This window comes from Panulirus ornatus, chromosome 19 (assembly GCF_036320965.1).
Source record: "Panulirus ornatus isolate Po-2019 chromosome 19, ASM3632096v1, whole genome shotgun sequence".
NCBI lineage: Eukaryota > Metazoa > Arthropoda > Malacostraca > Decapoda > Palinuridae > Panulirus > Panulirus ornatus.
In genome coordinates, this window is record NC_092242.1 from 18,242,939 (window position 1) to 18,270,769 (window position 27,831).

Consider the following 27,831-nt stretch of genomic DNA (forward strand, 5'->3'; position numbering starts at 1 on the left):
ATTTACACCTTATGATTACTTTTAGAGATCTATGCTGATGAAGCAATCCAAACATTTTAACATTCTCTGAAGGATGTTAGTGGCCTAGATGTACTCTAACATGGGTCTCTTATATTATGAATATTTTTCAAATACTTCATTCTTTTTTTCTTAAATACTTTTTCATTGTTTTTTGTGTAAGTGAGGTAGTGCCAGGAGTAGGTAAAGAAAAGACCTCATTTGCTCACGTTTACTGAGAAAATTCTTTTGATCAAATTGAAAATCCCTAAATTCTTAATGTAGGGCAAGGGGACCAGCCTGAGGAGTTAAGATGAACTTTGTGGCTGCTAAATACTTTCAACCCCAACAACAAGAGTTTCTTTCCATAGCACCTGCGGTCCATTTTCTTTTGCTTGAATGAAAGCAAGGGCCAACAGTTTGCTCTGAATCGAATCTTTTCATTTTGTATTTTGTTTGTTTTAAGTTTTACTTCACCCACACTCATCAGAGATGTTACCAATGCATTTCAATTTCTATTGTAGACACTGATAATTACCTCTTTAGTCTGCCATAGAGTTGCCCTTATCTTTGAATGCCATTCTGAATTCATTAGGGTACCAAACCTTGCTTGAAAGAATGAAAAGTGTTGCAAAACTATGCAAACAACTGCACAATATGGAGGCAGTGTAGGGACAAGATTTAAGTCTGACCCATACAGTTCCGTAAGACTTGCCATGGATGAATGCATCATACATGGATCACAGTTTCAGGCATTTAGCTTGCAATTACTGAAGGACAATCAAGATACACCAGGAAGTTGCTTAGGATTATGATATTTTTTTAATTTGATTCAGATATCCAAGATTTGAATTATTGAAGTCCAAAGTGGTGAGATTTTAGTATACTGAGTAAAAGTCATTTTCTTTTTATTTCAGCTCTTGTGGATACTACTCCTGAGGATGAGGATAGAGACACTAGAGCTCCAGACGTATTTGCAATTGGTTTCGAAGAAATTGTGGACCTGAATGCCACAAACATCGTGCAAAATACTCAGTGGTCTGAAAATGCTGCATCATGGGGAAAAGAACTACAGAAGGTAATGCTATGTTATGTAGCTAATATCCATTTTTGAAATGATTTGAATTAGGATTTACATGCTAACTTAGGTTTTAGGGGTGTTACCTTGTGCAGAATTGATTATCAAGTGAACTAGGATATATGTAAAATCAATGCTGCCACATATAGAAGTTACAGAAGAGTAGGGATTCATTCTGCCACCCTTTGTTTGTAATCGCCTTTACCTAATGTTAGGTCTTACCATTCATGATTCTGCTTTTCATAAAGTTTTTAAGGAATGTATACCTTGTAGATGGGTGGGGAAACTTGTATATCTTTGGGGATAGGAAGTGGGTGGATTTTTTTGTTTAGTCTGTCATCATTTTCACATGAGCTGTCTCAGGTGATATAGATTGCTGTTGAAGGGAATGTCTTTGTGTATGTGTATGATTTGTTCTCCACCATATGTGTAGTCCATTTTGTATACCACTGATGTTTAACAATAGAATGTTTAGTGCTTTTTAGGGAGAATGAGATGTATATGAATTGGTTAGGTTGTTGTTGGTTGGAGGTGTATGTGTGTGTGTAATATAATTAGATAAGTAAATAACAGTTTATGGAATTTGGGCAACCATTTGGCTGAAAATACAAATTAAAAGTACTATGGATATAATAGAACAGGAACCAGTAGTTCATGATAGAACCAGTTAAGTAATCTTAAACAGCGTAAGATCAAAGTGTCCTAGATATTTCCATGCTGTGGAAAAGCACATAAGAGAGGCACATGTACACAGTCAGGGTGGCAGATATACAGGCGTGTTCACAGAGCATACACTATGGTTTATGAATTTGTGCACTTGTTTGAACACCAAGTAATGAAAATTTACAGTAATACAGTAGTTAACATATTGTATAGCCTAACTATGTCTGTGAGTGTATGGAACAAAGGATTATGTATACACCATGTCTCCATGGTTGTTTAATTTGTTTATGGATGGGGTTGTTAGGGGGGTGAATGCAAGAGTTTTGGAAAGAGGGGCAAGTATGCAGTTTGTTATGGATGAGGGAGCTTGGGAAGTGAGTTAGTTGTTCACTGATGATACAGCACTGGTGGCTGATTTGGGTGAGAAACTGCAGAAGGTGGTGACTGAGTTTGGTAAAGTGTGTGAAAGAAGAAAGTTAAGAGTAAATGTGAATAAGAGCAAGGTTATTAGGTACAGTAGGGTTGAGGGTCAAGTCAATTGGGAGGTAAGTTTGAATGGAGAAAAACTGGAGGAAGTGAAGTGTTTTAGATATGTGGGAGTGGATTTGGCAGCGGATGGAACCATGGAAGCAGAAATGAATCATAGGGTGGGGGAGGGGGGGCTAAAGTTCTGGGAGCATTGAAAAATGTGTAGTAGAAGTCGAGAACGTTATCTTAGAAAGCAAAAATGGGTATGTTTGAAGGAATAGTGGTTCCAACAATGTTATATGGTTGTGAGGCGTGGGCTATAGATAGAGTTGTGCGGAGGAGGGTGGATATGCTGGAAATGAGATGTTTGAGGACAATTTGTGGTGTGAGGTGGTTTGATCAAGTAAGTAATGAAAGGGTAAGAGAGATGTGTGATAGTAAAAAGAGTGTGGTTGAGAGAGCAGAAGAGGGTGTTTTGAAATGGTTTGGTCACATGGCGAGAATGAGAGATGAAAGATTGACAAAGAGGATATATGTGTCAGAGGTAGAGGGAACGAGGAGAAGTGGGAGGCCAAATTGGAGGTGGAAAGATGGAGTGAAAAAGATTTTGAGTGATCGAGGCCAGAACATGCAGGAGGGTGAAAGGCGTGCAAGGAATAGAGTGAATTGGAACGATGTGGTATACCAGGGTTGATGTGCTGTCAGTGGATTGAACCAGGGCATGTGAAGCGTCTGGGGTAAACCATGGAAAATTTTGTGAGGCCTGGATGTGGAAAGTGAGCTGTGGTTTCGGTGCATTATACATGACAGCTAGAGACTTGAGTGTGAATGAATGTGGCCTTTGTTGTCTTTTCCTAGCGCTACCTCGCGCACATGCGGGGGAGGGGGTTGTCATATCATGTGTGGTGGGATGGCGATGAGAATGAATAAGGGCAGACAGTATGAATTATGTACATGTGTATATATGTATGTGTGTGTGTGTATATATATGTATATGTTTAGGTGTATAGGTATGTATATGTGTGTGTGTGGATGTGTATGTATATACATGTGTATGTGGGTGGGTTAGGCCATTCTTTCGTCTGTTTCCTTGCACTACCTAGCTAACGCAGGAGACAGCAACAAAGTATAATATATATAAATAAAATAAATTTTTTTTTCATACAAATTAACCATTTTCCACTGTGTGATGGCATCAAAAACAGATGACTGATCCTTGGAAAAAATGTTGACTTGGCCCCCTTCTTTGTTCCTTCTTTTGGAAAAGTGAAACAGGATGGGAGGATTTCCAGCCTCCTGCTTCCACCCCTTTTAGTGGTCTTCTATGACTCACAAGTTGCCATTTTCCGTGTTAGTGAGGTAGCGCCAGGAAACAGATGATGAAAGACACATCCGCTCATATTTATAATTTATATTCATTATACTTAGTCAGTGTCTCCCATGTTAGTGAGGTAGCACAAGGAAACTGACAAAAGAGTGGCCTAACCCACCCACATACACATGTATATACATAAATGCCCACGCACATACATATACATACCTATACATTTCAATGTATACATACATATACATACACAGACATATACATATATACACGTACATTTCCAAACTTGCTGCCTTCATCCATTGCCATCGCCACTCCGCTACGCATGAAATGGCACCACCCTTCCCTCCATGCACGCGCGCGAGGTAGTGCTAGGAAAAGACAACAAGGCCACATTCGTTCACACTCGGTCTCTAGCTGTCATGTGTAATGCACCGTAACCACTGCTCCCTTTCCACATCCAGGCCCCGCAAAACTTTCCATGGTTTACCCCAGACACTTCACATGCCCTGGTTCAATCCATTGACAGCACAACGACCCTGGTATACCACGTCATTTTAGTTCACTCTGTTTCTTGCATGCCTTTCACCCTCCTATGTGTTCAGTCCCCGAAGGCTCAAAATCTTTTTCATTCCATCCTTCCACCTGCAGTTTGGTCTCCCACTTCTCGTTCCCTCCACCTTTGACACATATATCCTCTTTGTCAATCTTTCCTCACTCAGTCTCTCCATGTGACCAATCCATTTCAATACACCATCTTTTTATAACCACACATCTCTCTTACCCTTTTATTACTTGCTCGATCAAACAACCTCACACCACATATTGTTCTCAAACATTTCATTTCCAACACATCCACCCTCCTCCACACATTCCTATCTATATCCCATGCCTCACAACCCTATAACATTGTTGGAACCACTATTCCTTTAAGCATACCCATTTTTGCTCCGAGATAATATTTTCACCTTCCACATATTTTTCAACGCTCCCAGAATCTTCACCACCTCCCCCATCCTGTGACACACTTCCGCTTCCATGGTTCCATCCGCTGCCAAATCCACTCCCACATATCTGAAACACTTCACTTCCTCCAGTTTTTCTCCATTCAAACTTACCTCCCAATTAACTTCCCCCCCAACTCTACTGAACCTAATAACCTTGCTCTTATTCACATTTACTCATCTTTCTTCTCTCATACACTTTACCATACTCAGTCACCAGCTTCTGCAGTTTCTCACCTGAATCAGCCACCAGCGTTGTATCATCAGCGAACAACAACTGACTCACTTCTCAAGCCCTCTCGTCTTCAACAGACTGCATACTTGCCCCTCTCTCCAAAACTTTTGTATTCACCTCCCCAACAACCCCATCCATAAACAAATTAAACAACCATGGAGATATCATGCACCCCTGCCGCAAACCAACATTCACTGAGAACCAATCACTTTCCTCTCTTCCTACTCGTACACATGCCTTACATCCTTGATAAAAACTTTTCACTGCTTCTAGCAACTTACCTCCCACACCATATACTCTTAATACCTTCCACAAAGCATTCTCCAGATCCATGAATGCTACATACAAATCCATCTGTTTTTCTAAGTATTTCTCACATACACTATTTAAAGCAAACAACTGATCCACATATCCTCTACCACTTATGAAACCACACTGCTCTTCCCCAATCTGATGCTCTATACATCCCTTTACCCTCTCAGTCAATACCCTCCCATAATATTTCCAAGGGATACTCAACAAACTTATACTTCTGTAATTTGAACACTCACCTTTATCCCTTTGCCTTTGTACTATGGCACTATGCATGCACTCCACCAATCCTCAGGCACTTCATCATGACCCATACATACATTGAATATCCTTGCTAACCAGTGAACAACACAGTCACCCCCTTTTTTTTAATAAATTTCACTGCAATACCATCCAAGCCCGCTGCCTTGCTGGCTTTCATCTTCCGCAAAGATTTTACTACCTCTTCTCTCTTTACAAAACCATTCTCCCTGACCCTCTCACTTCGTACACCACCTCGACCAAAACACCTTATATCTGTCACTCTTTCATTAAATACATCCACTGTTATACCCATATATGTACATATACACATCTACATGTATATACATATACATTTTATTTTATTATTTATTTATTTATTTATTTTGCTTTCTCGCTGTCTCCCGCGTTAGCGAGGTGGTGCAAGGAAACAGACGAAAGAAATGGCCCAACCCACCCACATACACATGTATATACATACACGTCCACACACGCAAATATACATACCTATACATCTCAACGTATTGTTACAAACTCAATACTTATTCAGGCCAGGTCGCCAGTAACATATCTGTTACAAATACTACTGACCCTTGTCTTGCAAGGGCGTTATAGATTTGTTGTTTCACAATGGGATAGCACAATAATAAAGTTATGGGATTGAATTAAAGACCAGCATTACATTAAATCTACTTATAATGAAAGAATTCAAGTGTACAAAGATAGGCACATAAATCAAGCATGAAACAGTACGTTAGCACTGAACATAAGTCAATATTCCAGATAAGATTTCAAGCCAGGAGATCTCTTTCTTGTGACACTTAGTTACGCTTGACGTGATACAATGAACTTCATCGTTACACTTATCTAAACCTGATGTAACCTAAACCTAAATGTACGCAAGGTAGCGCTAGGAAAAGACAAGAAAGGCCACATTCGTTCACACTCAGTCTCTAGCTGCCATGTAATAATGCACCGAAACCACAGCTCCCTTTCCACATCCAGGCCCCACAGAACTTTCCATGGTTTACCCCAGATGATTCACATGCCCTGGTTCAATCCATTAATAGCACGTTGACCCCAGTATACCACATTGTTCCAGTTCACTCTATTCCTTGCACACCTTTCACCCTCTTGCATGTTCAGGTCCCAATCACTCAAAATCTTTTTCACTTCATCTTTCCACCTCCAATTTGGTCTCCCACTTCTCCTCGTTCCCTCCACCTCTGACACATATATCCTCTTGGCCAGTCTTTCCTCACTCATTCTCTCCATGTGACCAAACCATTTCAAAACACCCTCTTCTGCTCTCTCGACCACACTTTTTATTACCACACATCTCTCTTACCCTATTGTTACTTAGCTTGATCAAACCATCTCACACCACATATTGTCCTCAAACATCTCATTTCCAGCACATCTACCCTCCTATGCACAACTCTATCTATAGCCCATGCCTCGCAACCATATAACATTGTTGGAACCGCTATTCCTTCAAACATACCCATTTTTGCTTTCCGAGATAATGTTCTCAACTTCCACACATTCTTCAATGCTCCCAGAAATTTCACCCCCTCCCCCACCCTATGGTTCACTTCTGCTTTCATGGTTCCATCTGCTGCCAAATCCACTCCCAGATATCTAAAACACTTCACTTCCTCCAGCTTTTCTCCATTCAAACTTACCACTCAATTGACTTGTCCCTCAACCCTACTGTACCTAATAACCTTGCTCTTATTCACATTTACTCTCAGCTTTCTTCTTTCACACACTTTACCAAACTCAGTCACCAGCTTCTGCAGTTTCTCACCTGAATCAGCCACCAGTGCTGTATCAGCGAACAACAACTGACTCACTTCCCAAGCTCTCTCATCCTCAACAGACTTCATACTTGCCCCTCTTTCCAAAACTCTTGCATTCACCTCCCTAACAACCCCATCCATAAACAAATTAAACAACCATGGAGACATCATACACCCCTGCCGCAAACCTACATTCACTGAGAACCAATCACTTTCCTCTCTTCCTACATGTACACATGCCTTACATCCTCGATAAAAACTTTTCATTGCTTCTAACAACTTGCCTCCCTCACCATATATCCTTAATACCTTCCACACCATATGTCCTTAATACCTTCCACAGAGCATCTCTATCAACTCTATCATATGCCTTCTCCAGATCCATAAATGATACATACAAATCCATTTGCTTTTCTAAGTATTTCTCAAGTACATTCTTCAAAGGAAACACCTGATCCACACATACTCTACCACTTCTGAAACCACACTTCTCTTCCCCAATCTGATGCTCTGTACATGCCTTCACCCTCTCAATCAATACCCTCCCATATAATTTACCAGGAATACTCAACAAACTTATACCTCTGTAATTTGAGCACTCACTTTTATCCCCTTTGCCTTTGTACAATGGCACTATGCAAGCATTCTGCCAATCCTCAGGCTACTCACCATGAGACATACATACATTAAATAACCTTACCAACCAGTTAACAATACAGTCACCCCCTTTTTTGATAAATTCTACTGCAGTATCATCCAAACCCGCTGCCTTGCTGGCTTTCATCTTCCACAAAGCTTTTACTGCTTCTTCTCTGTTTACCAAATTATTTTCCCTAACCCTCTCACTTTGCACACCACCTCAACCAAAGCACCCTATATCTGCCACTCTATCATCAAACACATTCAACAAACCTTCAAAATACTCACTCCATCTCCTCCTTACATCACCACTAGTTGTTATCACCTCCCCATTAGCCCCCTTCACTGAAGTTCCCATTTGCTCCCTTGTGTTACGCACTTTGTTTACCTCCTTCCAAAACATCTTTTTATTCCCCCTAAGATTTAATGATACTCTCTCACCCCAACTCTCATTTGACCTCTTTTTCACCTCTTGCACCTTTCTCTTGACCTCCTGCCTCTTTCTTTTATACATCTCCCACTCATTTGCGTCATTTCCCTGCAAAAATCGTCCAAATGCCTCTCTCTTCTCTTTCACTAATAATCTTACTTCTTCATCCCACCACTCACTACCCTTTCTAATCAACCCACCTCCCACGCTTCTCATGCCACAAGCATCTTTTGCGCAAGCCCTCACTGCTCCCCTGAATACATCCCATTCCTCCTTCACTCCCCACATATACATATATGTATATAAATGGTGAAGTACCTGAGGATTGGCGGAATGCATGCATAGTGCCGGTGTACAAAGGCAATGGGGATAAAGGTGAGTGTCCAAATTACATAGGTATAAGTTTGTTGAGTGTCCCTGGGAAATTATGTGGGAGGGTATTGTTTGAGAGGGTAAAGACATTTACAGAGCGTCATATTGAGGAAGAGCAGTGTGGTTTCAGAAGTGGTAGAGGAGGTGTGGATCAGTTGTTTGCTTTGAAGAATATATGTGAGAAATACTTAGAACAAATGGATTTGTATGTAGCATTTATGGATCTGGAGAAGACATATGTTAGAGTTGTTAGAGATGCTTTGTGGAAGGTATTACGAGTATATGGTGTGGAGGTAAGTTGCTAGAGGCAGTGAAAAGTTTTTATCGAGGATGTAAGGCATGTGTACGAGTAGGAAGAGAGGAAAGTGATTGGTTCCCAGTGAATGTCGGTTTGTGGCAGGGGTGCGTGATGTCTCCATGGTTGTTTAATTTGTATATGGATGGGGTTGTTAGGGAGGTGAATGCAAGAGTTTTGGAGAGAGAGGCAAGTATGCAGTCTGTTGTGGATCAGAGGGCTTGGGAAGTGAGTCAGTTGTTGTTTGCTGATGATACAGTGCTGGTGGCTGATTTGGGTGAGAAACTGCAGAAGCTCGTGACTGAGTTTGGTAAAGTGTGTGAAATAAAAAAGCTGAGAGTAAATGTGAATAAGAGCAAGGTTATTTGGTATAGTAGGGTTGAGGGACAAGTCAATTTGGAGGTAAGTTTGAATCGAGAAAAACTGGAGGAAGTGAAGCGTTTTAGATATCTGGGAGTGGATTTAACAGCGGAGGCAACCATGGAAGGGAAAGTGAGTCACAAGGTGGGGGATGGGATAAAGGTTCTGGGAGCATTGAAGAATATGTGGAAGTCAAGAACATTATCTCAGAAAGCAAAAATGGGTATGTTTGAAGGAATAGTGGTTCCAACAATGTTATATGGTTGTGATACGATAGATAGGGTTGTGCAGATTAGGGTGGATGTGTTGGAAATGAGATGTTTGAGGACAATATATGGTGTGAGGTGGTTTTATCGAGTAAGTAATGAAAGGGTAAGAGAGATTTGTGGTAATAAAAAGAGCATGGTTGAGAGAGCAGAAGAGGGTGTTTTGAAATGGTTTGGTCACATGGAGAGAATGAGTGAGGAAAGGTTGAGAAAGAGGACATATGTGTTAGAGATGGAGGGAACGAGGAGAAGTGGGAAACCAAATTGGAGGTGGAAGGATGAAGTGAAAAAGATTTTGAGCGATCGGGGCCTAAATATGCAGGAGGGTGAAAGGCTTGCAAGGAATAGAGTGAATTGGAACGATGCGGTATACCGGGGTTGACGTGCTGTCAATGGATTGAACCAGGGCATGTGAAGTGTCTGGAATAAACCATGGAAAGTTTTGTGGGCCTTGATGTGGAAAGGGAGCTGTGGTTTCGGTGCATTACAGATGACAGGTAGAGACTGAGTGTGAACGAATGTGGCCTTTGTTGTCTTTTACTAGCGCTACCTAGCATGTTTGCAGGGGGGGGAGCGGGGTGCCATTTCATGTGTGGCGGGGTGGCAACAGGAATGGCTGAGGACAGCAAGTATGAATATGTACATGAGTATATATGTATATGTCTGTGTATGGCAGGGGTGTGTGATGTCTCCATGGTTGTTTAATTTGTTTATGGATGGGGCTGTTAGGGAGGTGAATGCAAGAGTTTTGGAAAGAGGGGCAAGTATGAAGTCTGTCGTGGATGAGAGAGCTTGGGAAGTGAGTCAGTTGTTGTTCGCTGATGATACAGCGCTGGTGGCTGATTCAGGTGAGAAACTGCAGAAGCTGGTGACTGAGTTTGGTAAAGTGTGTGAAAGAAGAAAGTTAAGAGTAAATGTGAATAAGAGCAAGGTTATTAGGTACAGTAGGGTTGAGGGTCAAGTCAATTGGGAGGTAAGTTTGAATGGAGAAAAACTGGAGGAAGTAAAGTGTTTTAGATATCTGGGAGTGGATCTGGCAGCGGATGGAACCATGGAAGCGGAAGTGAATCATAGGGTGGGGGAGGGGACGAAAATCCTGGGAGCCTTGAAGAATGTGTGGAAGTCGAGAACATTATCTCGGAAAGCAAAAATGGGTATGTTTGAAGGAATAGTGGTTCCAAAAATGTTGTATGGTTGCGAGGCATGGGCTATGGATAGAGTTGTGCGCAGGAGGGTGGATGTGCTGGAAATGAGATGTTTGAGGACAATGTGTGGTGTGAGGTGGTTTGATCGAGTAAGTAATGTAAGGGTAAGAGAGATGTGTGGAAATAAAAAGAGCGTGGTTGAGAGAGCAGAAGAGGGTGTTTTGAAATGGTTTGGGCACATGGAGAGAATGAGTGAGGAAAGATTGACCAAGAGGATATATGTGTCGGAGGTGGAGGGAACGAGGAGAAGTGGGAGACTAAATTGGAGGTGGAAAGATGGAGTGAAAAAGATTTTGTGTGATCGGGGCCTGAACATGCAGGAGGGTGAAAGGCAGGCAAGGAATAGATTGAATTGGATCGATGTGGTACACCGGGGTTGACGTGCTGTCAGTGGATTAAATCAGGGCATGTGAAGCGTCTGGGGTAAACCATGGAAAGTTGGGTGGGGCCTGGATGTGGAAAGGGAGCTGTAGTTTCGGGCATTATTGCATGACAGCTAGAGACTGAGTGTGAAGAAATGGGGCCTTTGTTATCTTTTCCTAGTGCTACCTCGCACACATGAGGGGGGGGAGGGGGATGGGATTCCATGTGTGGCGAGGTGGAGATGGGGATGAATAAAGGCAGACAGTGTGAATTGTGTGCATGGGTATATATGTATGTGTCTGTGTGTGTATATATATGTGTACATTGAGATGTATAGGTATGTATATTTGCGTGTGTGGACGTGTATGTATATACATTGTGTATGGGGTGGGTTGGGCCATTTCTTTCGTCTGTTTCCTTGTGCTACCTCACAAACGCGGGAGACCGACAAAGAAAAAAAAAAATGTATATCTAGGTATACTTTGAAATGTATAGGTAGGTATATGTGCATGTGTAGGCATGTATGTATATACATGTGTATGTGGGTGCGTTGGACCTTTCTTTCGTCTGTTTCCTTGCATTACCTTTCTAACTTGGGAGACAGGATAATAAAAATGAAATGAATATGAATGAAAGTGGCCCAACCCAACCACATACACATGTATGTACATACACGTCTACACACGTACATGTACATGCCTATACACCTGTGCATAATTCATACTGTCTGCCTTTATTCGAAAGTGAATCATAGGGTGGGGGAGGGTGCGAAAGTTCTAGGAGCGTTGAATAATGTATGGAAATCGAGAATGTTATCTTGGAAAGCAAAAATAGGTATGTTTGAAGGAATAGTGGTTCCAACATTGTTATATGGTTGCAAGGCATGGGCTATAGATAGAGTTGTGCAGAGGAGGGTGGATGTGCTGGAAATGTGATGTTTGAGGACAATATGTGGTGTGAGGTGGTTTGATCAAGTAAGTAATGAAAGGGTAAGAGAGATGTGTGGTAATATAAAGAGTGTGGTTGAGAGAGCAGAGGGTGTTTTGAAATGGTTTGGTCACAAGGAGAGAATGAGTGAGGAAAGATTGACAAAGGGGATATATGTGTCAGAGGTAGAGGGAACGAGGAGAAGCGGGAGACCAAATTGGAGGTGTAAAGATGGAGTGAAAAAGATTTTGAGTGATTGGAGCGTGAACATGCAGGAGGGTGAAAGGCATGCAAGGAATAGAGTGAATTGGAACGATGTGGTATACCGGGGTCAACGTGCTGTCAATGGATTGAACCAGGGCATGTGAAGCGTCTGGGGTAAACCATGGAAAGTTCTGTGGGACCTGGATGTGGAAAGGGAGCTGTGGTTTCAGTGCAATGTACATGACAGCTAGAGACTGAGTGTGAATGAATGTGGTCTTTGTTGTCTTTTCTTAGTGCTACCTGGTACACATGTGGGGGGAGGGGTTTTTCATTTCATGTGTGGCGGGGTGGCAACGGGAATGAATAAGGGCAGACAGTATGAATTATGTAGATGTGTATATGTGTATAAGTCTGTGTGTGTATGTTTATATGTATACATTGAGATGTATAGGTATGTATATGTGCGTGTGTGGACATGTATGTATATACATGTGTATGTGGGTGGGTTGGGCCATTCTTTCATCTGTTTCCTTGCGCTACCTCGCTAATGCAGGAGATGGCGACAAAGTATAATAAATATAAATAGATATAAATAGATAACATAAACATGTTGCAAGAAGTCACAGTAGTGCATATGATCATGTTAATGCATGTAACCATGAAAAAAATGAAACACAATAAGTTCCAAAGTGCTCTTGTGCGTAATGATTTCATCTTCAGGGGAGATACAAGAATGAGATAGAAGGCATGGAACAGTCAGTTGACATACAAGAAAGAAACATAGCTAAGACAGACACCATTAGTAAACAAACATTACCGGATGGTGGTGTTCAGGTTGGTTCTGTTTAGGCCTGGTATCATGCCTATCATAAAGTTATTATGGACATGATAGGGAACTGTTTGAAAATTTTACCGATGACAAAGCTATCAAGTTCATTTGGACCTTCACTAATATTAATGTTACAATTCTTTGTGTATTTTATACTGGAAGATTTAGTGATGTTTCTCGTGGTAAAAGAGTTACAATAAATAACTGAATTAGCAGTACTATGATCATGATTTGTAAACCTGATTAAACAAAGCATTTGATTCTTGTCATGTGCTTATTCTGTATTCATGTTGCTTAAGTCTAATATAGAGGTCTTTGCCAGTCTGCCTAACATAGAATATATTTCAGTTTTTACAAGGGATTCTATAAACACAATCTGGAGAATTTTCTGACACTCTGTCGTCAAACACGTTAACAATCCTTCAAAATACTCACTCCTCATCACTTCATCGCTGCATGTTATCACTGATGTTTTCATTTGATCTCTTGTCTTTTGCACATTATTTGCCTTCATCTAAAACATCTTTTTATTCTCCTTAATGTTTAATGATACTCTCCCACCTTAACTCCCATTTGTCCGCTTTTTCAACCACTGCACCTTTCTCTTCACCTCCTGCCTCTTTCTCATATACATCTCCCATTCGTTTGTGCTCTTTCCTTGTAAGTACAGCCCCAAATGCCTCTCCTTTCTCTTTCACTAGCAACTTTACTTCTTCATCCCACCATTCGCTATCCTTTCTAATCTTCCTACCTTCCACCTTTCTCATGCCACTTGCATCTCTTACACATACCATCACTGCTTCACTAAATATGTCCTGTTCCTCATCCACACTCCTCACTTCATTTGCTTTTCTTTTTGCCATTTAACAGTCAATCTTTGCTGCTGTTTCTTCACACAAGTTTCCTTTCTAGGTTCACTTACTCTCACCACTCTCTCCTGCCCAACATTGTTTTGTCTTATTTGAAAACTTCTATATATCTTCACCCTTGCCTCCAGAATGTAGTGATCAGGCATCCAACCAGCTGCACCTTTCAGTGTATTTACATCTGAAACTCTATCTTTTACTCGTCTGTCAATTAATATGTAATCTAATAATGCCTGTTGACCATCTCTCCTACTCACATATGTGTACTTGTGTGTATTTCTCTTTTTAAATCAGGTATACCCAATCACCAGTCCTTTTTCAGCACACAACTCCACAAGCTCTTCACCATTTCCATTAATAACACTAAATACCCCATGCAAACCAAGTATTACCTCAAATGCCACAGTACTTACCTTTGCATTTAAATCACCTATCACTAGTACCTGGTCTCATGCACCAAAACTACTGACACACACACTCAGCTGCTCCCAAAACACGTGCTTCTGATGGTCTTTCTTTTCATAGCCAGGTGCATAAGCCCCAATAATCATCCATCTCTTGCAATCCAATTTCAGTTTTACCTACACCAGTGTAGAATGTACTTACACTCTATCACACTCTCATAGCCCTTGCTTCAGTCACAGTGCTACTCCTTCCTCATCTCTTGTCCTCTCACCAACCCCTGACTTTACTTCCAAGTCCTTTCCTGACCATTCCTCCCATCATCTTCAGCTTCATTTCACTCTGAGCCTGAACATCCAGGTTTCTTTCCTGAGACATGCTACCTATCTTGTCACTCTTTTCATCTTGGTTTCTTCCACACACATTCAGACACCCCAGTCTGAGCCTTTGAGGAGGATGACCTCTCCCCACCTGGTTCCTTCTGCTTCCTCTTTTAGAAATTGAAATACGAGAAGGGGAGACTTTACAGGTAGGGGAGAAAGAATTCTACCTCCATATTCCCCACATGTTGTAAACTGTGACTAAAGGGGCAGGAGGAAAAACAAGCAGAGAGTGCTCATCCTCCTCAAAGGCTCAGACTGGAGTGTCTGAATGTGTGTGGATGTAACCAAGATGAGAAGAAAGGAGAGATAGTTAGTACGTTTGAGGAAAGAAATGTGGATGTTCTGGCTCTGAGCGAAACGAAGCTCAAGGGTAAAGAGGAGGAGTGGTTTGGGAAAGTCTTGGGGGTAGAGTCAGGTGTTTGTGAAAGGACAGGAGCTAAGAAAGGAGCAGCACTACTCCTGAAGCCAGAGTTGTGGGAGTATGTGGTAGAGTGTAAGAAAGTAAATTCTAGATTGATGTGGGTAAAACTGAAGGTGGAAGGAGAGAGATGGGTGATTATTGGTGCTTATGCACCTGGTCATGAGAAGAAAGACCATGAGAGGCAAGTGTTTTGGGAGCAGCTGAGTGAGTGTGGCAGCAGCTTTGATGCACGAGACCGCGTTTTAGTGATGGATGATATAGATGTGAAGGTGAGTAATGTGGCAGTTGAGGATATGATTTGTTTACATGGGGTATTCAGTGTTGTGAATGGAAATGGTGAAGAGCTTGTGGATTTGTGTGCTGAAAAAAGACTGGTGATTGGGAATACCTGGTTTGAAAAGAGAGAGACACATATAAGTATATGTATGTAAGTAGGAGAGATGGTCAAAGGTCATTATTGGATTGTGTTAATTTAGAGAGACTTTTGGATGTTAATGTGCAAAGAGGGGAAGCTGGAGGGATATCTGACCACTATCTTGTGGAGGTGAAGGTGAAGATTTATAGAGGTATTCAAAAAATAAGAGAGAATGTAGGGGAGAAGAGAGTGGTGAGAGTGAGCTTGGAAAGGAGACTTGTGTAAGGAAGTGCCAGAGAGATTGAGTGTAGAATGGCGAAGGGTGAGAGCAGATGATGTGAGGGGAGTGGGTGAGAAATGGGATGTATTTAGGGAAGCAGTGTTGGATGGCTTGAGCAAAAAATGAATGTGACATGAGAAAGGTGGGAGGTGGGCAGATTAGAAAGGGTAGTTAGTGCTGGGATGAAGGAGTAAAGTTGTTAGTGAAAGAGAATAGAAAGGCATTTGGACAATCATTGGAAGGAAGGATCACAAATGATTGGGAGATGTATAAAAGAAAGCAACAGAAGGTCATGAGAAAGGTGCAAGGGTTGAAAAAGAGGGCAAATGACTGTTGGGGTGAGAGAGTATCATTAAACTTTAGGGAGAATAAAAAGACATTTTGGAGGGTGGTAAATAATGTGTGTAAGACAAGAGAACAAATGGTAACATCAGTGAAGGGGGCAACTGGGTAAGTAATGACAGGTAGTGATGAAGTGAAAAGGAGATGGAGTGAGTATTTTGAAGGTTTGTTGAATGTTTGATGATTTGATGATAGAGTGGCAGATACAGGGTGTTTTTGTCAGGGTGCTGTGGAAAGTAAGAGGGTCAGGGAAAGTGGTTTGGTGAACAAAGAAGAGGTAGCGAAAGCTTCGCGGAAGATGAAATCCAGTAGAGCTGTGGGTTTTGGATTGTATTGCAATAGAACTTATAAAAAGGGGGTGACTGTGTTATTGGTTCGCTGGTAAGGATATTCAATGCATGTATGGATCATGGTGAAGTGCCTGAGGATTGGCAGATAGCATGCATAGTGCCATTGTACAATGGCAAAGGGGATAAAGGTGAGTGTTCAAACCTCAGAGGCATAAGTTTGTTGATTATTCCTGGGAAATTATTATTATTCATTTATTTATTTTACTTTGTCGCTGTCTCCTGCATTAGCGAGGAAGCGCAAGGAAACAGACGAAAGAATGGCCCAACCCACCCACATACACATGTATATACACACACATCCACACACGCAAATATACATACCTATACATCTCAACGTATACATATATATACACACACAGACATATATATATATATATATATATATATATATATATATATATATATATATATATATATATATATATACTCATGTACATAATTTATACTGTCTGCCTTTATTCATTCCCATCGCCACCCTGCCACACATGAAAAAACAACCCCCTCCCCCTGCATGTGCTCAAGGTAGCACTAGGAAAAGACAACAAAGGCCACATTCGTTCACACTCAGTCTCTAGGTGTCATGTATAATGCACCGAAACCACAGCTCCCTTTCCACATCCAGGACTCAGAACTTTCCATGGTGTACCCCAGACACTTCACATGCCCTGGTTCAATCCATTGACAGCATGTCGACCCCGGTATACCACATCGTTCCAATTCACTCTATTCCTTGCACGCCTTTCACCCTCCTGCATGTTCAGGCCCTGATCACTCAAAATCTTTTTCACTCCATCTTTCCACCTCCAATTTAGTCTCCCACTTCTCCTCGTTCCCTCCACCTCTGACACATATATCCTCTTGGTCAATCTTTCCTGACTCATTCTTCCATGTGACCAAACCATTTCAAAACACCCTCTTCTGCTCTCTCAACCACACTCTTTTTATTACCACACATCTCTCTTACCCTATTATTACTCTCTGAATCAAACCACCTCACACCACATATTGTCCTCAAACATCTCATTTCCAGCACATCCACCCTCCTCCACACAACTCTATCTATATAGCACGCGCCTCGCAACCATATAACATTGTTGGAACCACTATTCCTTCAAACATACCCATTTTTGCTTTCCGAGATAATGTTCTCATCCTCCAAACATTCTTCAATGCTCCCAGAACTTTCGCCCCTTCCCCCACCCTATGATTCACTTCCGCTACCATAGTTCCATCTGCTGCCAAATCCACTCCCAGATATCTAAAACACATCACTTCCTCCAGTTTTTCTCCATTCAAACTTACCTCCCAATTGACTTGTCCCTCAACTCCACTGTACCTAATAACCTGCTCTTATTCACATTTACTCTCAGCTTTCTTCTTTCACACACTTTACCAAACTCAGTCACCAGCTTCTGCAGTTTCTCACACGAATCAGCCACCAGCACTGTGTCATCAGCGAATAACAACTGACTCACTTCCCAAGCTCTCTCATCCACAGCAGACTGCATACTTGCCCCTCTTTCCAAAACTCTTGCATTCACCTCCCTAACAACCCCATCCATAAACAAATTTAACAACCATGGAGACATTATATGGGAGGGTATTGATTGAGAGGGTGAAGGCATGTATAGAGCATCAGACTGGGGAAGAGCAGTGTGATTTCATAAGTGGTAGATGATGTGTGAATCAGATGTTTGCTTTGAAGAATGTATGTAAGAAATACTTAGAAAAAGAGATGGATTTGTATGTAGCATTTATGGATCTGGAGAAGGCATATGATAGGGTTGATAGAGATGCTTTGTGGAAGGTCTTAAGAGTATATGGTGTTGGAGGTAAGCTGCTAGAAGCAGTGAAAAGGTTTGAGCAAGGATGTAAGGCATGTGTACGATTAGGAAGAGAGGAGAGTGATTGGTTCCTAGTGAAGGTTGGTTTGCAGCAGGGGTGTGTGATGTCCCCATGGTTGTTTAATTTGTGTATGGATGGGGTGGTTAGGGAGGTAAATGCAAGAGTTTTAGAGAGAGGGGCAAGTATGCAGTCTGTTGTGGATGAGGAGGGGCTTGGAAAGTGAGTCAGTTGTTGTTCACTGATGATACAGTGCTGGTGGCTGATTCGAGTGTGAAACTGCAGAAGGTGGTGACTGAATTTGGAAGTGTGTGAAAGAAGAAAGTCGAGAGTAAATGTGAATAAGAGCAAGGTTATTAGGTTCAGTAAGGTTGAGGAACAAATTGATTGGGATGTAAGTTTGATTGGAGAAAAATTGGAGGAAGTGAAGTGTTTTAGATATCTGGGAGTGGACTTAGTCGCGAATGGAACCATGGAAGTGGAAGTGAGTCACAGGGTAGGGGAGGGGGCGAAGGTTCTGGGAGTGATAAAGAATGTGTGGAAGGAGAGACTGTTATCTCGTAGAGCAAAAATGGGTATGTTTGAAGAAATAGTAGTTCCAACAATATCGTATGGTTGCGAGGCATGGGCTGGATAGGGTTGTGTGGAGGAGGGTGGATTTGTTGGAAATAAAATGTTTGAGGACAATATTTGGTGTAAGGTGGTTTGGTCGAGTAAGTAATGAAAGGGTAAGTGAGATGTATGGAAATAAAAAGAGTGTGGTTGAGAGAGCAGAAGAGGGTGTGTTGAAATGGTTTGGACATATGGAGAGAATGAGTGAGGAAAGATTGACAAAGAGGATATATGTGCCAGAGGTGAAGGGAACAAGAAGTGGGAGACCAAATTGGAGGTGGAAGGATGGAGTGAAAAGGATTTTAAGTGATCGGGGTCTGAACATGCAGGAGGGTGAGAAGTATGCAAGGAATAGAGTGAATTGGAATGATGTGGTATACCGGGGTCGATGTGCTGTCAGTGAACTGAACCAGGACATGTAAGATGTCTGGGGTAAACCATGGAAAGGTGTGTGGGGCCTGGATGTGGATAATGAGCTATGGTTTTGGTGCATTACACATGACAGGTGGAGACTGAGTGTGAATGAATGTGGCCTATTTCGTCTGTTTTCTTGTCGCTACCTTGCTGCAGCAGGGGGTAGTGATGCTGTTTCCTGTGGGGTGGGGTACCACTGGGAATGGATAAAAGCAAGCAAGTATGAATATGTACATGTGTGTTTATGTGTATGTATATGTATTTATATGTTGATATGTATATGTATGATACAGCGCTGGTGGCTGATTCATGTGAGAAACTGCAGAAGCTGGTGACTGAGTTTGGTAAAGTGTGTGGAAGAAGAAAGTTAAGAGTAAATGTGAATAAGAGCAAGGTTATTAGGTACAGTAGGGTTGAGGGTCAAGTCAATTGGGAGGTGAGTTTGAATGGAGAAAAACTGGAGGAAGTGAAGTGTTTTAGATATCTGGGAGTGGATCTGTCAGCGGATGGAACCATGGAAGCGGAAGTGGATCATAGGGTGGGGGAGGGGGCGAAAATTTTGGGAGCCTTGAAAAATGTGTGGAAGTCGAGAACATTATCTCGGAAAGCAAAAATGGGTATGTTTGAAGGAATAGTGGTTCCAACAATGTTGTATGGTTGCGAGGCGTGGGCTATGGATAGAGTTGTGCGCAGGAGGATGGATGTGCTGGAAATGAGATGTTTGAGGACAATGTGTGGTTTGAGGTGGTTTGATCGAGTAAGTAACGTAAGGGTAAGAGAGATGTGTGGAAATAAAAAGAGCGTGGTTGAGAGAGCAGAAGAGGGTGTTTTGAAATGGTTTGGGCACATGGAGAGAATGAGTGAGGAAAGATTGACCAAGAGGATATATGTGTCGGAGGTGGAGGGAACGAGGAGAAGAGGGAGACCAAATTGGAGGTGGAAAGATGGAGTGAAAAAGATTTTGTGTGATCGGGGCCTGAACATGCAGGAGGGTGAAAGTAGGGCAAGGAATAGAGTGAATTGGAGCGATGTGGTATACAGGGGTTGACGTGCTGTCAGTGGATTGAATCAAGGCATGTGAAGCGTCTGGGGTAAACCATGGAAAGCTGTGTAGGTATGTATATTTGCGTGTGTGGACGTGTGTATGTACATGTGTATGGGGGGGGGTTGGGCCATTTCTTTCGTCTGTTTCCTTGCGCTACCTCGCAAACGCGGGAGACAGCGACAAAGTATAAAAAAAAAAAAAAAAAAATGTATATGTATGTATATGTGCATGTATGGGAGTTTATGTATGTATCCTTGGGGATAGGGGAGAAAGAATACTTCCCATGCATTTCCCGCGTGTTGTAGAAGGCAACTAAAGGGGATGGAAGCTAGGGGCTAGAATTCCTCCCATCCTTGTATTTTAACTTTCTAAAAGGGAAACAGATGAATGAGTCATGCAGGGAGTGCTCATCCTCCTCGAAGGCTCAGATTGGGGTGTCTAAATGTATGTGGATGTAACCAAGATGAGAAAAAAGGAAAGATAGGTAGTATGTTTGAGGAAAGGAAACTGGATGTTCTGGCTGTAAGTGAAACGAAGCTCAAGGGTAAAAGGGAAGAGTGGTTTGGGAATGTTTTGGGAGTAAAGTCAGGGGTTGGTGAGAGGACAAGAGCAAAGGAAGGAGTAGCACTACTGAAACAGGAGCTGTGGGAATATGTGATAGAGTGTAAGAAAGTATTTCTAGATTGATATGGGTAAAACTGAAAGTGGATGGAGAGAGATGGGTGATTATACCTATGCACCTGAGCATGAGAAGAAAGATCATGAGAGACAAGTGTTTTTGGAGCTGCTGAGTGAGTGTGTTGGCAGTTTTGATGTACGAGACTGGGTTATAGTGGTGGATGATTTGAATGCAAAGTAATGTGGCAGTTGAGGGAATAATTAGTGTACATGGGGTGTTCAGCGTTGTAAATGGAAATGGTGAAGAGCTTGTAGATTTGTGTGCTGAAAAAGGACTGGTGATTGGGAATACCTGGTTCAAAATGAGAGATATACATAAGTATACGTATGTAAGTAGGAGAGATGGCCAGAGAGCGTTATTGGATTACGTGTCAATTGATAGGCGCGTAAAAGAGAGACTTTTGGATGTTAATGTGCCGATAGATGCAACTGGAGGGATGTCTGATCATTATCTTGTGGAGGCAAATGTGAAGATTTGTAGAGGTTTTCAGAAAAGAAAAGAGAATGTTGGGGTGAAGAGAGTGGTGAGAGTAAGTGAGCTTGGGAAGGAGACTTGTGTGAGGAAGTACCAGGAGAGACTAAGTGCAGAATGGAAAAAGGTGAGAGCAAAGATATACATAAGTATATGTATGTAAGTAGGAGAGATGGCCAGAGAGCGTTATCGGATTACGTGTAATTGATAGGCGCGTAAAAGAGAGACTTTTGGATGTTAATTTGCTGGTAGATGCAACTGGAGGGATGTCTGGTCATTATCTTGTGGAGGCAAAGGTGAAGATTTGTAGAGGTTTCAGAGAAGAAAAGAGAATGTTGGGGTGAAGAGAGTGGTGAGAGTAAGTGAGCTTGGGAAGGAGACTTGTGTGAGGAAGTACCAAGAGAGACTAAGTGCAGAATGGAAAAAGGTGAGAGCAAAGGATGTAAAGGGAGTGGGGGGGGAATAGAATGTATTTAGGGAAGCAGTGATGGCTTGTACAAAAGATGCTTGTGGCATGAGAAGCGTGGAAGGTGGGCAGATTAGAAAGGGTAGTGAGTGGTGGGATGAAGAAGTAAGATTATTAGTGAAAGAGAAGAGAGAGGCATTTGGATGATTCTGCAGGGAAATAATGCAAATAAGTGGGAGATGTATAAAAGAAAGAGGCAGGAGGTCAAGAGAAAGGTGCAAGAGGTGAAAATGAGGGCAAATAAGAGTTGGGGTGAGAGAGTATCATTAAATTTTAGGGAGAATAAGAATATGTTTAAGAAGGAGGTAAATAAAGTGCGTAAGAGAAGAGAACAAATGGGAACATCAGTGATGGGGGCTAATGGGGAGGTAATACCAAGTAGTGGCGATGTGAGAAGGAGATTGAGTGAGTATTTTGAAGATTTGTTGAATGTGTTTGATGATAGAGTAGCAGATATAGGGTGTTTTGGTCCAGGTGGTGTGCGAAGTGAGAGGGTTAGGGAGAATGATTTGGTAAACAGAGAAGAGGTAGTGAAAGCTTTGAGGAAGATGAAAGCCAGCAAGGCGGCGGGTTTGGATGGTATTGCAGTGGAAGTTATCAAAAAAGGTGGTGACTGTATTGTTGATTGGTTGGTAAGGATATTCAGTGTATGTATGGCTCATGGCGAAGTGCCTGAGGATTGGCGGAATGCATGCATAGTGCCATTGTACAAAGGCAAAGGGGATAAAGGTAAGTGTTCCTGGGAAATTATATGGGAGGGTATTGATTGAGAGGGTGAAGGCATGTACAGAACATTAGATTGGGGAAGAGCAGTGTGGTTTCAGAAGTAGTAGAGGATGTGTGGATCAGGTGTTTGCTTTGAATAATGCATGTGAGAAGTATTTAGAAAAACAAATGGATTTGTATGAAGCATTTATGGATCTGGAGAAGGCATATGTTGGAGTTGATAGAGATGCTCTATGGAAGGTATTAAGAGTATATGGTGTGGGAGGCAAGCTGCTGGAAGCAGTGAAAGGTTTTCGTCAAGGATGTAAGGCATGTGTATAAGTAGGAAGAGAGGAAAGTGATTGGTTCTCAATGAATGTCGGTTTGCGGCAGGGGTGCTTGATGTCTCCATGGTTGTTTAATTTGTTTCTGGATGGTGTTGTTAGGGAGGTGAATGCAAGAGTTTGGAAAGAGGGGCAAGAATGCAGTCTGTTGTGGATGAGAGGGCTTGGGAATTGAGTCAGTTGTTGTTCAGTGATGATACAGTGCTGGTGGCTGATTCATGTGAGAAACTGCAGAAGCTGGTGACTGAGTTTGGTAAAGTGTGTGAAAGAAGGAAGCTGAGGGTAAATGTGAATAAGAGCAAGGTTATTAGGTACAGTAGGGACAAGTCATTTGGGAGGTATGTTTTAATGGAAAAAAACTGGAGGAAGTGAAGTGATTTAGATATGTGGTAGTGGATTTGGCAACGGATTGAACCATGGAAGTGAAGTGAGTCATAGTGTGGGGGGAGGTGGTGGAAGTTCTGGGAGCATTGGAAAACTTGTGGAAGGCGAGAACATTACCTTGAAAAGCAAAAATGGGTATGTTTGAGGGAATAGTGGTTCCAACAATGTTATATGGTTGCGAGGCATGGGCTATAGATAGGGTTGTGTGGAGGAGGGTGGATGTGTTGGAAATGAGATGTTTGAGGACAGTATGTGGTGTTAGGTGGTTTGATCGAGTACATAATGAAAGGGTAAGAGAGATGTGTGGAAATAAAAAGAGTGTGGTTGAGAGAGCAGAAGAGGGTGTATTGAAATGGTTTGACCACGTGGAGAGAAATGAGTGAGGAAAGATTGACAGAGGTAGAGGGAATGAGGAGATGTGGGAGACCAAATTGGATGTGGAAGGATGGAGTGAAAAAGATTTTGAGCGATCGGGGCCTGAACTTGCAGGAGGGTGAAAGGCGTGTGAGTAATAGAGTGAATTGGAACGATGTGGGAGACAGGGGTTGATTGAGTACATAATGAAAGGGTAAGAGAGATGTGTGGAAGTAAAAAGATTGTGGTTGAGAGAGCAGAAGAGTGTGTATTGAAATGGTTTGGCCACGTGGAGAGAATGAGTGAGGAAAGATTGACAGAGGTAGAGGGAATGAGGAGATGTGGGTGACTAAATTGGATGTGGAAGGATGGAGTGAAAAAGATTTTGAGCGATCGGGGCCTGAACATGCAGGAGGGTGAAAGGCGTGCTAGTAATAGAGTGAATTAGAACGATGTGGTATACCGGGGTCAACATGCTGTCAATGGATTGAACCAGGGCATGTGAAGCATCTGGGGTAAACCATGGAAAGGTTTGTGGTGCCTGGATATGGAAAGGGCGCTGTGGTTTTGGTGCATTATACATGACAGCTAGAGACTGATTGTTAATGAATGTGGCCTTTGTCGCCTTTCCTAGCGCTACATCGCGCGCATGGAGGGGGAGGGGGTTGTCATTTCATGTGTAGCGGGGTGGCGACGGGAATGAATAAAGGCAGCAAGTATGAAATATGTACATGTGTATATATGTCTGTGTATGTATATATATGTGTACATTGAAGTGTATAGGTATGTATATGTGTGTGTGTGGATTTGTATGTATATACTTATGTCTGTGGGTGGGTTGGACCATTCTTTCGTCTGTTTCCTTGTGCTACCTTGATAAAGCAGGAGCCAGTGACAAAGTATGATAAATGAATTGAATAATAATATATATAATGGGTATGTTTGAAGGAATAGTGGTTCCAACAATGTTGTATGGTTGCGAGGCGTGGGCTATGGATAGAGTTGTGCGCAGGAGGGTGGATGTGCTGGAAATGAGATGTTTGAGGACAATGTGTGGTGTGAGGTGGTTTGATTGAGTAAGTAATGTAAGGGAGGAGAGATGTGTGGAAATAAAAAGAGCGTGGTTGAGAGAGCAGAAGAGGGTGTTTTTTGAAATGGTTTGGAGAGAATGAGTGAGGAAAGATTGACCAAGAGGATATATGTGTCGGAGGTGGAGGGAACGAGGAGAAGTGGGAGACCAAATTGAAGGTGGAAAGATGGAGTGAAAAAGATTTTGTGTGATCGGGGCCTGAACATGCAGGAGGGTGAAAGGCGGGCAAGGAATAGAGTGAATTGGATCGATGTGGTATACCGGGGTGGACGTGCTGTCAGTGGATTGAATCAGGGCATGTGAAGCGTCTGGGATAAACCATGGAAAGTTGTGTGGGGCCTGGATGTGGAAAGGGAGCTGTGGTTTCGGGCATTATTGCATGACAGCTAGAGACTGAGTGTGAACGAATGGGGCCTTTGTTGTCTTTTCCTAGTGCTACCTCACACACATGAGGGGGGAGGGGGATGGTATTCCATGTGTGGCAAGGTGGCGATGGGAATGAATAAAGGCAGACAGTGTGAATTGTGTGCATGGGTATATATGTATGTGTCTGTGTGTGTATATATATGTGTACATTGAGATGTATAGGTATGTATATTTGCGTGTGTGGATTTGTATGTATATACATGTGTATGGGGGTGTGTTGGGCCATTTCTTTCGTCTGTTTCCTTGTGCTACCTCGCAAACGCGGGAGACAGCGACAAAGCAAAATAAATAAATAAATATATATGTATATATGAGTGGATGGGCCATTCTTCATCTGTTTCCTGGCAATACCTTATTGACATGGATGGTATCGCTGTGGAATTTTTTAGAAAGGATTTGAATTTGTTATTGATTGATTGGTAAGCATATTCTGAGTGTGTATGGATCATGGCGAAGTGCCTGAGGATTGACAGAATGCATGCATAGTGCCATTGTACAAAGGCAAAGGGGATAAAAGTAAGTGTTCAAACTACTGAGGCATAAGTCTGTTTAGTATTACTGGGAAATTATATAGGAGGGTTTTGACTCTGAGGATGAAGGCATGTACAAAGCATCAGATTGGGGTAGAACAGTGTGAATTCAGAAGTGGTAGAGAATGTGTGGATCAGGTGTTTGTTTTAAAGAATGTTTGAGAAATACTAAGAAAAACAGATGGATTTGAGTGTGGCATTTATCGATCTGGAGAAGGCGTATGATGAAGTTGATAGAGATGCTTGGTGGAAGGTCTTAAAAGTATATAGTGTAGGAGGTAAGTTGCTAAAAACAGTGAAAAGATTTTACCGAGAATGGAAGGCATGTGTGGGAGTAGGAAGAGAGGAAAGTGATTGGTTTCCAGTGTATGTTGGTCTGCGGAAGGGGTATTTGATGTCCCCATGGTTGTTTAATTTGTTTATGGATTGAATGGTTAGGGAGGTAAATGCAAGAGTTTTGGAGAGAGGGGCAAGCATGCAGTCTGTTGTTGATGAGAGGGCCTGGGAAGTGAGTCAGTTGTTCGCTGATGATGCAGCTCTGATGGCTGATTTGGGTAAGAAACTGCAGAAGCTGGTGACTGAGTATGGAAAAGTGTGTGAAAAGAGAAAGTTGAGATAAATGTGAATAAGAGCAAGGTTATTAACTTCAGTAGGGTTGATTGACAAGTTGATTGGGATGTAAGTTTGAATGGAGAAAAATTGGAAGTGAAGTGTTTTAGATATCTGGGAGTGGATTTAGCTGTGATTGGAACCATGGAAGCAGAAGTGAATCACAGGGTGGGGGAGGGGGCAAAGGCTTCGGGAGAATGTGTGGAAGGAGAGAAATTTATCTTGGAGAGCAAAAATGGGTATGTTTGAAGGAATAGTGGTTCCAATGATATTATATGCTTGTGAGACATGGGCTATAGATAGGGTTTTACGGAGGAGGGTGGATGTGTTGGAAATGAAATGTTTGAGGACAGTGGTTTGATCGAGTAAGTAATGAAAGGGTAAGAGAGATGTGTGGAAATAAAAAGAGTGTGGTTGAGAGAAGAGAAGAGTGTGTTTTGAAATGGTTTTGTCATATGGAGAGAATGAGTGAGGATAGATTGACAAAGAGGATATATGTCAGAGGTGAAGGGAACAAGGAGAAGCAGGATACCAAATTGGAGGTGGAAGGATGTAGTGAAAATGATTTTGAGTAATCGGGGCCTGAACATGCAGGAGGATGAAAGGCATGCAAGGAATAGAGTGAATTGGAATGATGTAGTATACTGGGGTCAATGTGCTGTCAGTGGACTGAACCAGGGCATGTGAAATGTCTTCGGTAAACCATGGAAAGGTCTGTGGGGCCTGGTTGTGGATAGGGAGCTGTGGTTTTGGTGCATTACACATGACACCAAGAGACTGAATATGAATGAATGTGGCCTTTTTTGTCTACTTTCCTGGCGCTACCTCACTGCAGCAGGGGGTAATGAAGCTGTTTCCTGTGGGTAGGGTGGCACCAGGAATGGATGAAGGCAAGCAAGTATGAATATGTACATGTATATATATATATATATATATATATGTAAATGCTTGTGTGTGTGTGTGTGTGTATGTATATGTTGATATGTATATCTATAGTCATGTATATGTGCGTGTCTGTGAGTGAATGAGCCATTCTTCACCTGTTTCTTGGCATAATTTTATTGGATTTAGGAGAGATTGATAAAAAACTTTGTATTTTGGGAGAGAGATTTACATTTGTGTTGTCCTGTGTCATAACCCTGCATATGTGATCCAAGTTCTTACTTCTATGTGTGCACACACACACACTATAGCTTATGCCAGTTACAAGGGTATTGGACCATCTGCCACAACCAGGATTTGAACCTATGCAGATATGATCCCAGCCACTTGCGTTCTTGACGGTCAGTAACTCTAACCGCTATGTCACGGAGGTCCACACTGTGTGTGTGTGTGTGTGGCAGGATTGAGTGGTAGTTGTTGTTGATAGGAAGTTATTGATTGGAATGGTGGTGTGGGGGTTGGTATGTTGGGGAGGCATCTATATGTCTAATAAGAAATCTTTATGG

The 27,831-nt window shown here is 42.1% G+C and overlaps 1 protein-coding gene across 3 annotated transcripts in view; it reads left to right on the forward strand.

The window, feature by feature from the left end:
- Synj (synaptojanin) overlaps positions 1 to 27,831 on the forward strand; it is a 267,928-nt gene that overhangs the window by 146,665 nt on the left and 93,432 nt on the right. For all 3 annotated transcript variants that reach the window (XM_071673715.1, XM_071673717.1, XM_071673718.1), the window contains one exon: positions 915 to 1,075. In XM_071673715.1, the coding sequence (XP_071529816.1) occupies positions 915 to 1,075 (161 nt within the window). The remainder of the gene's footprint in view (positions 1 to 914; positions 1,076 to 27,831) is intronic.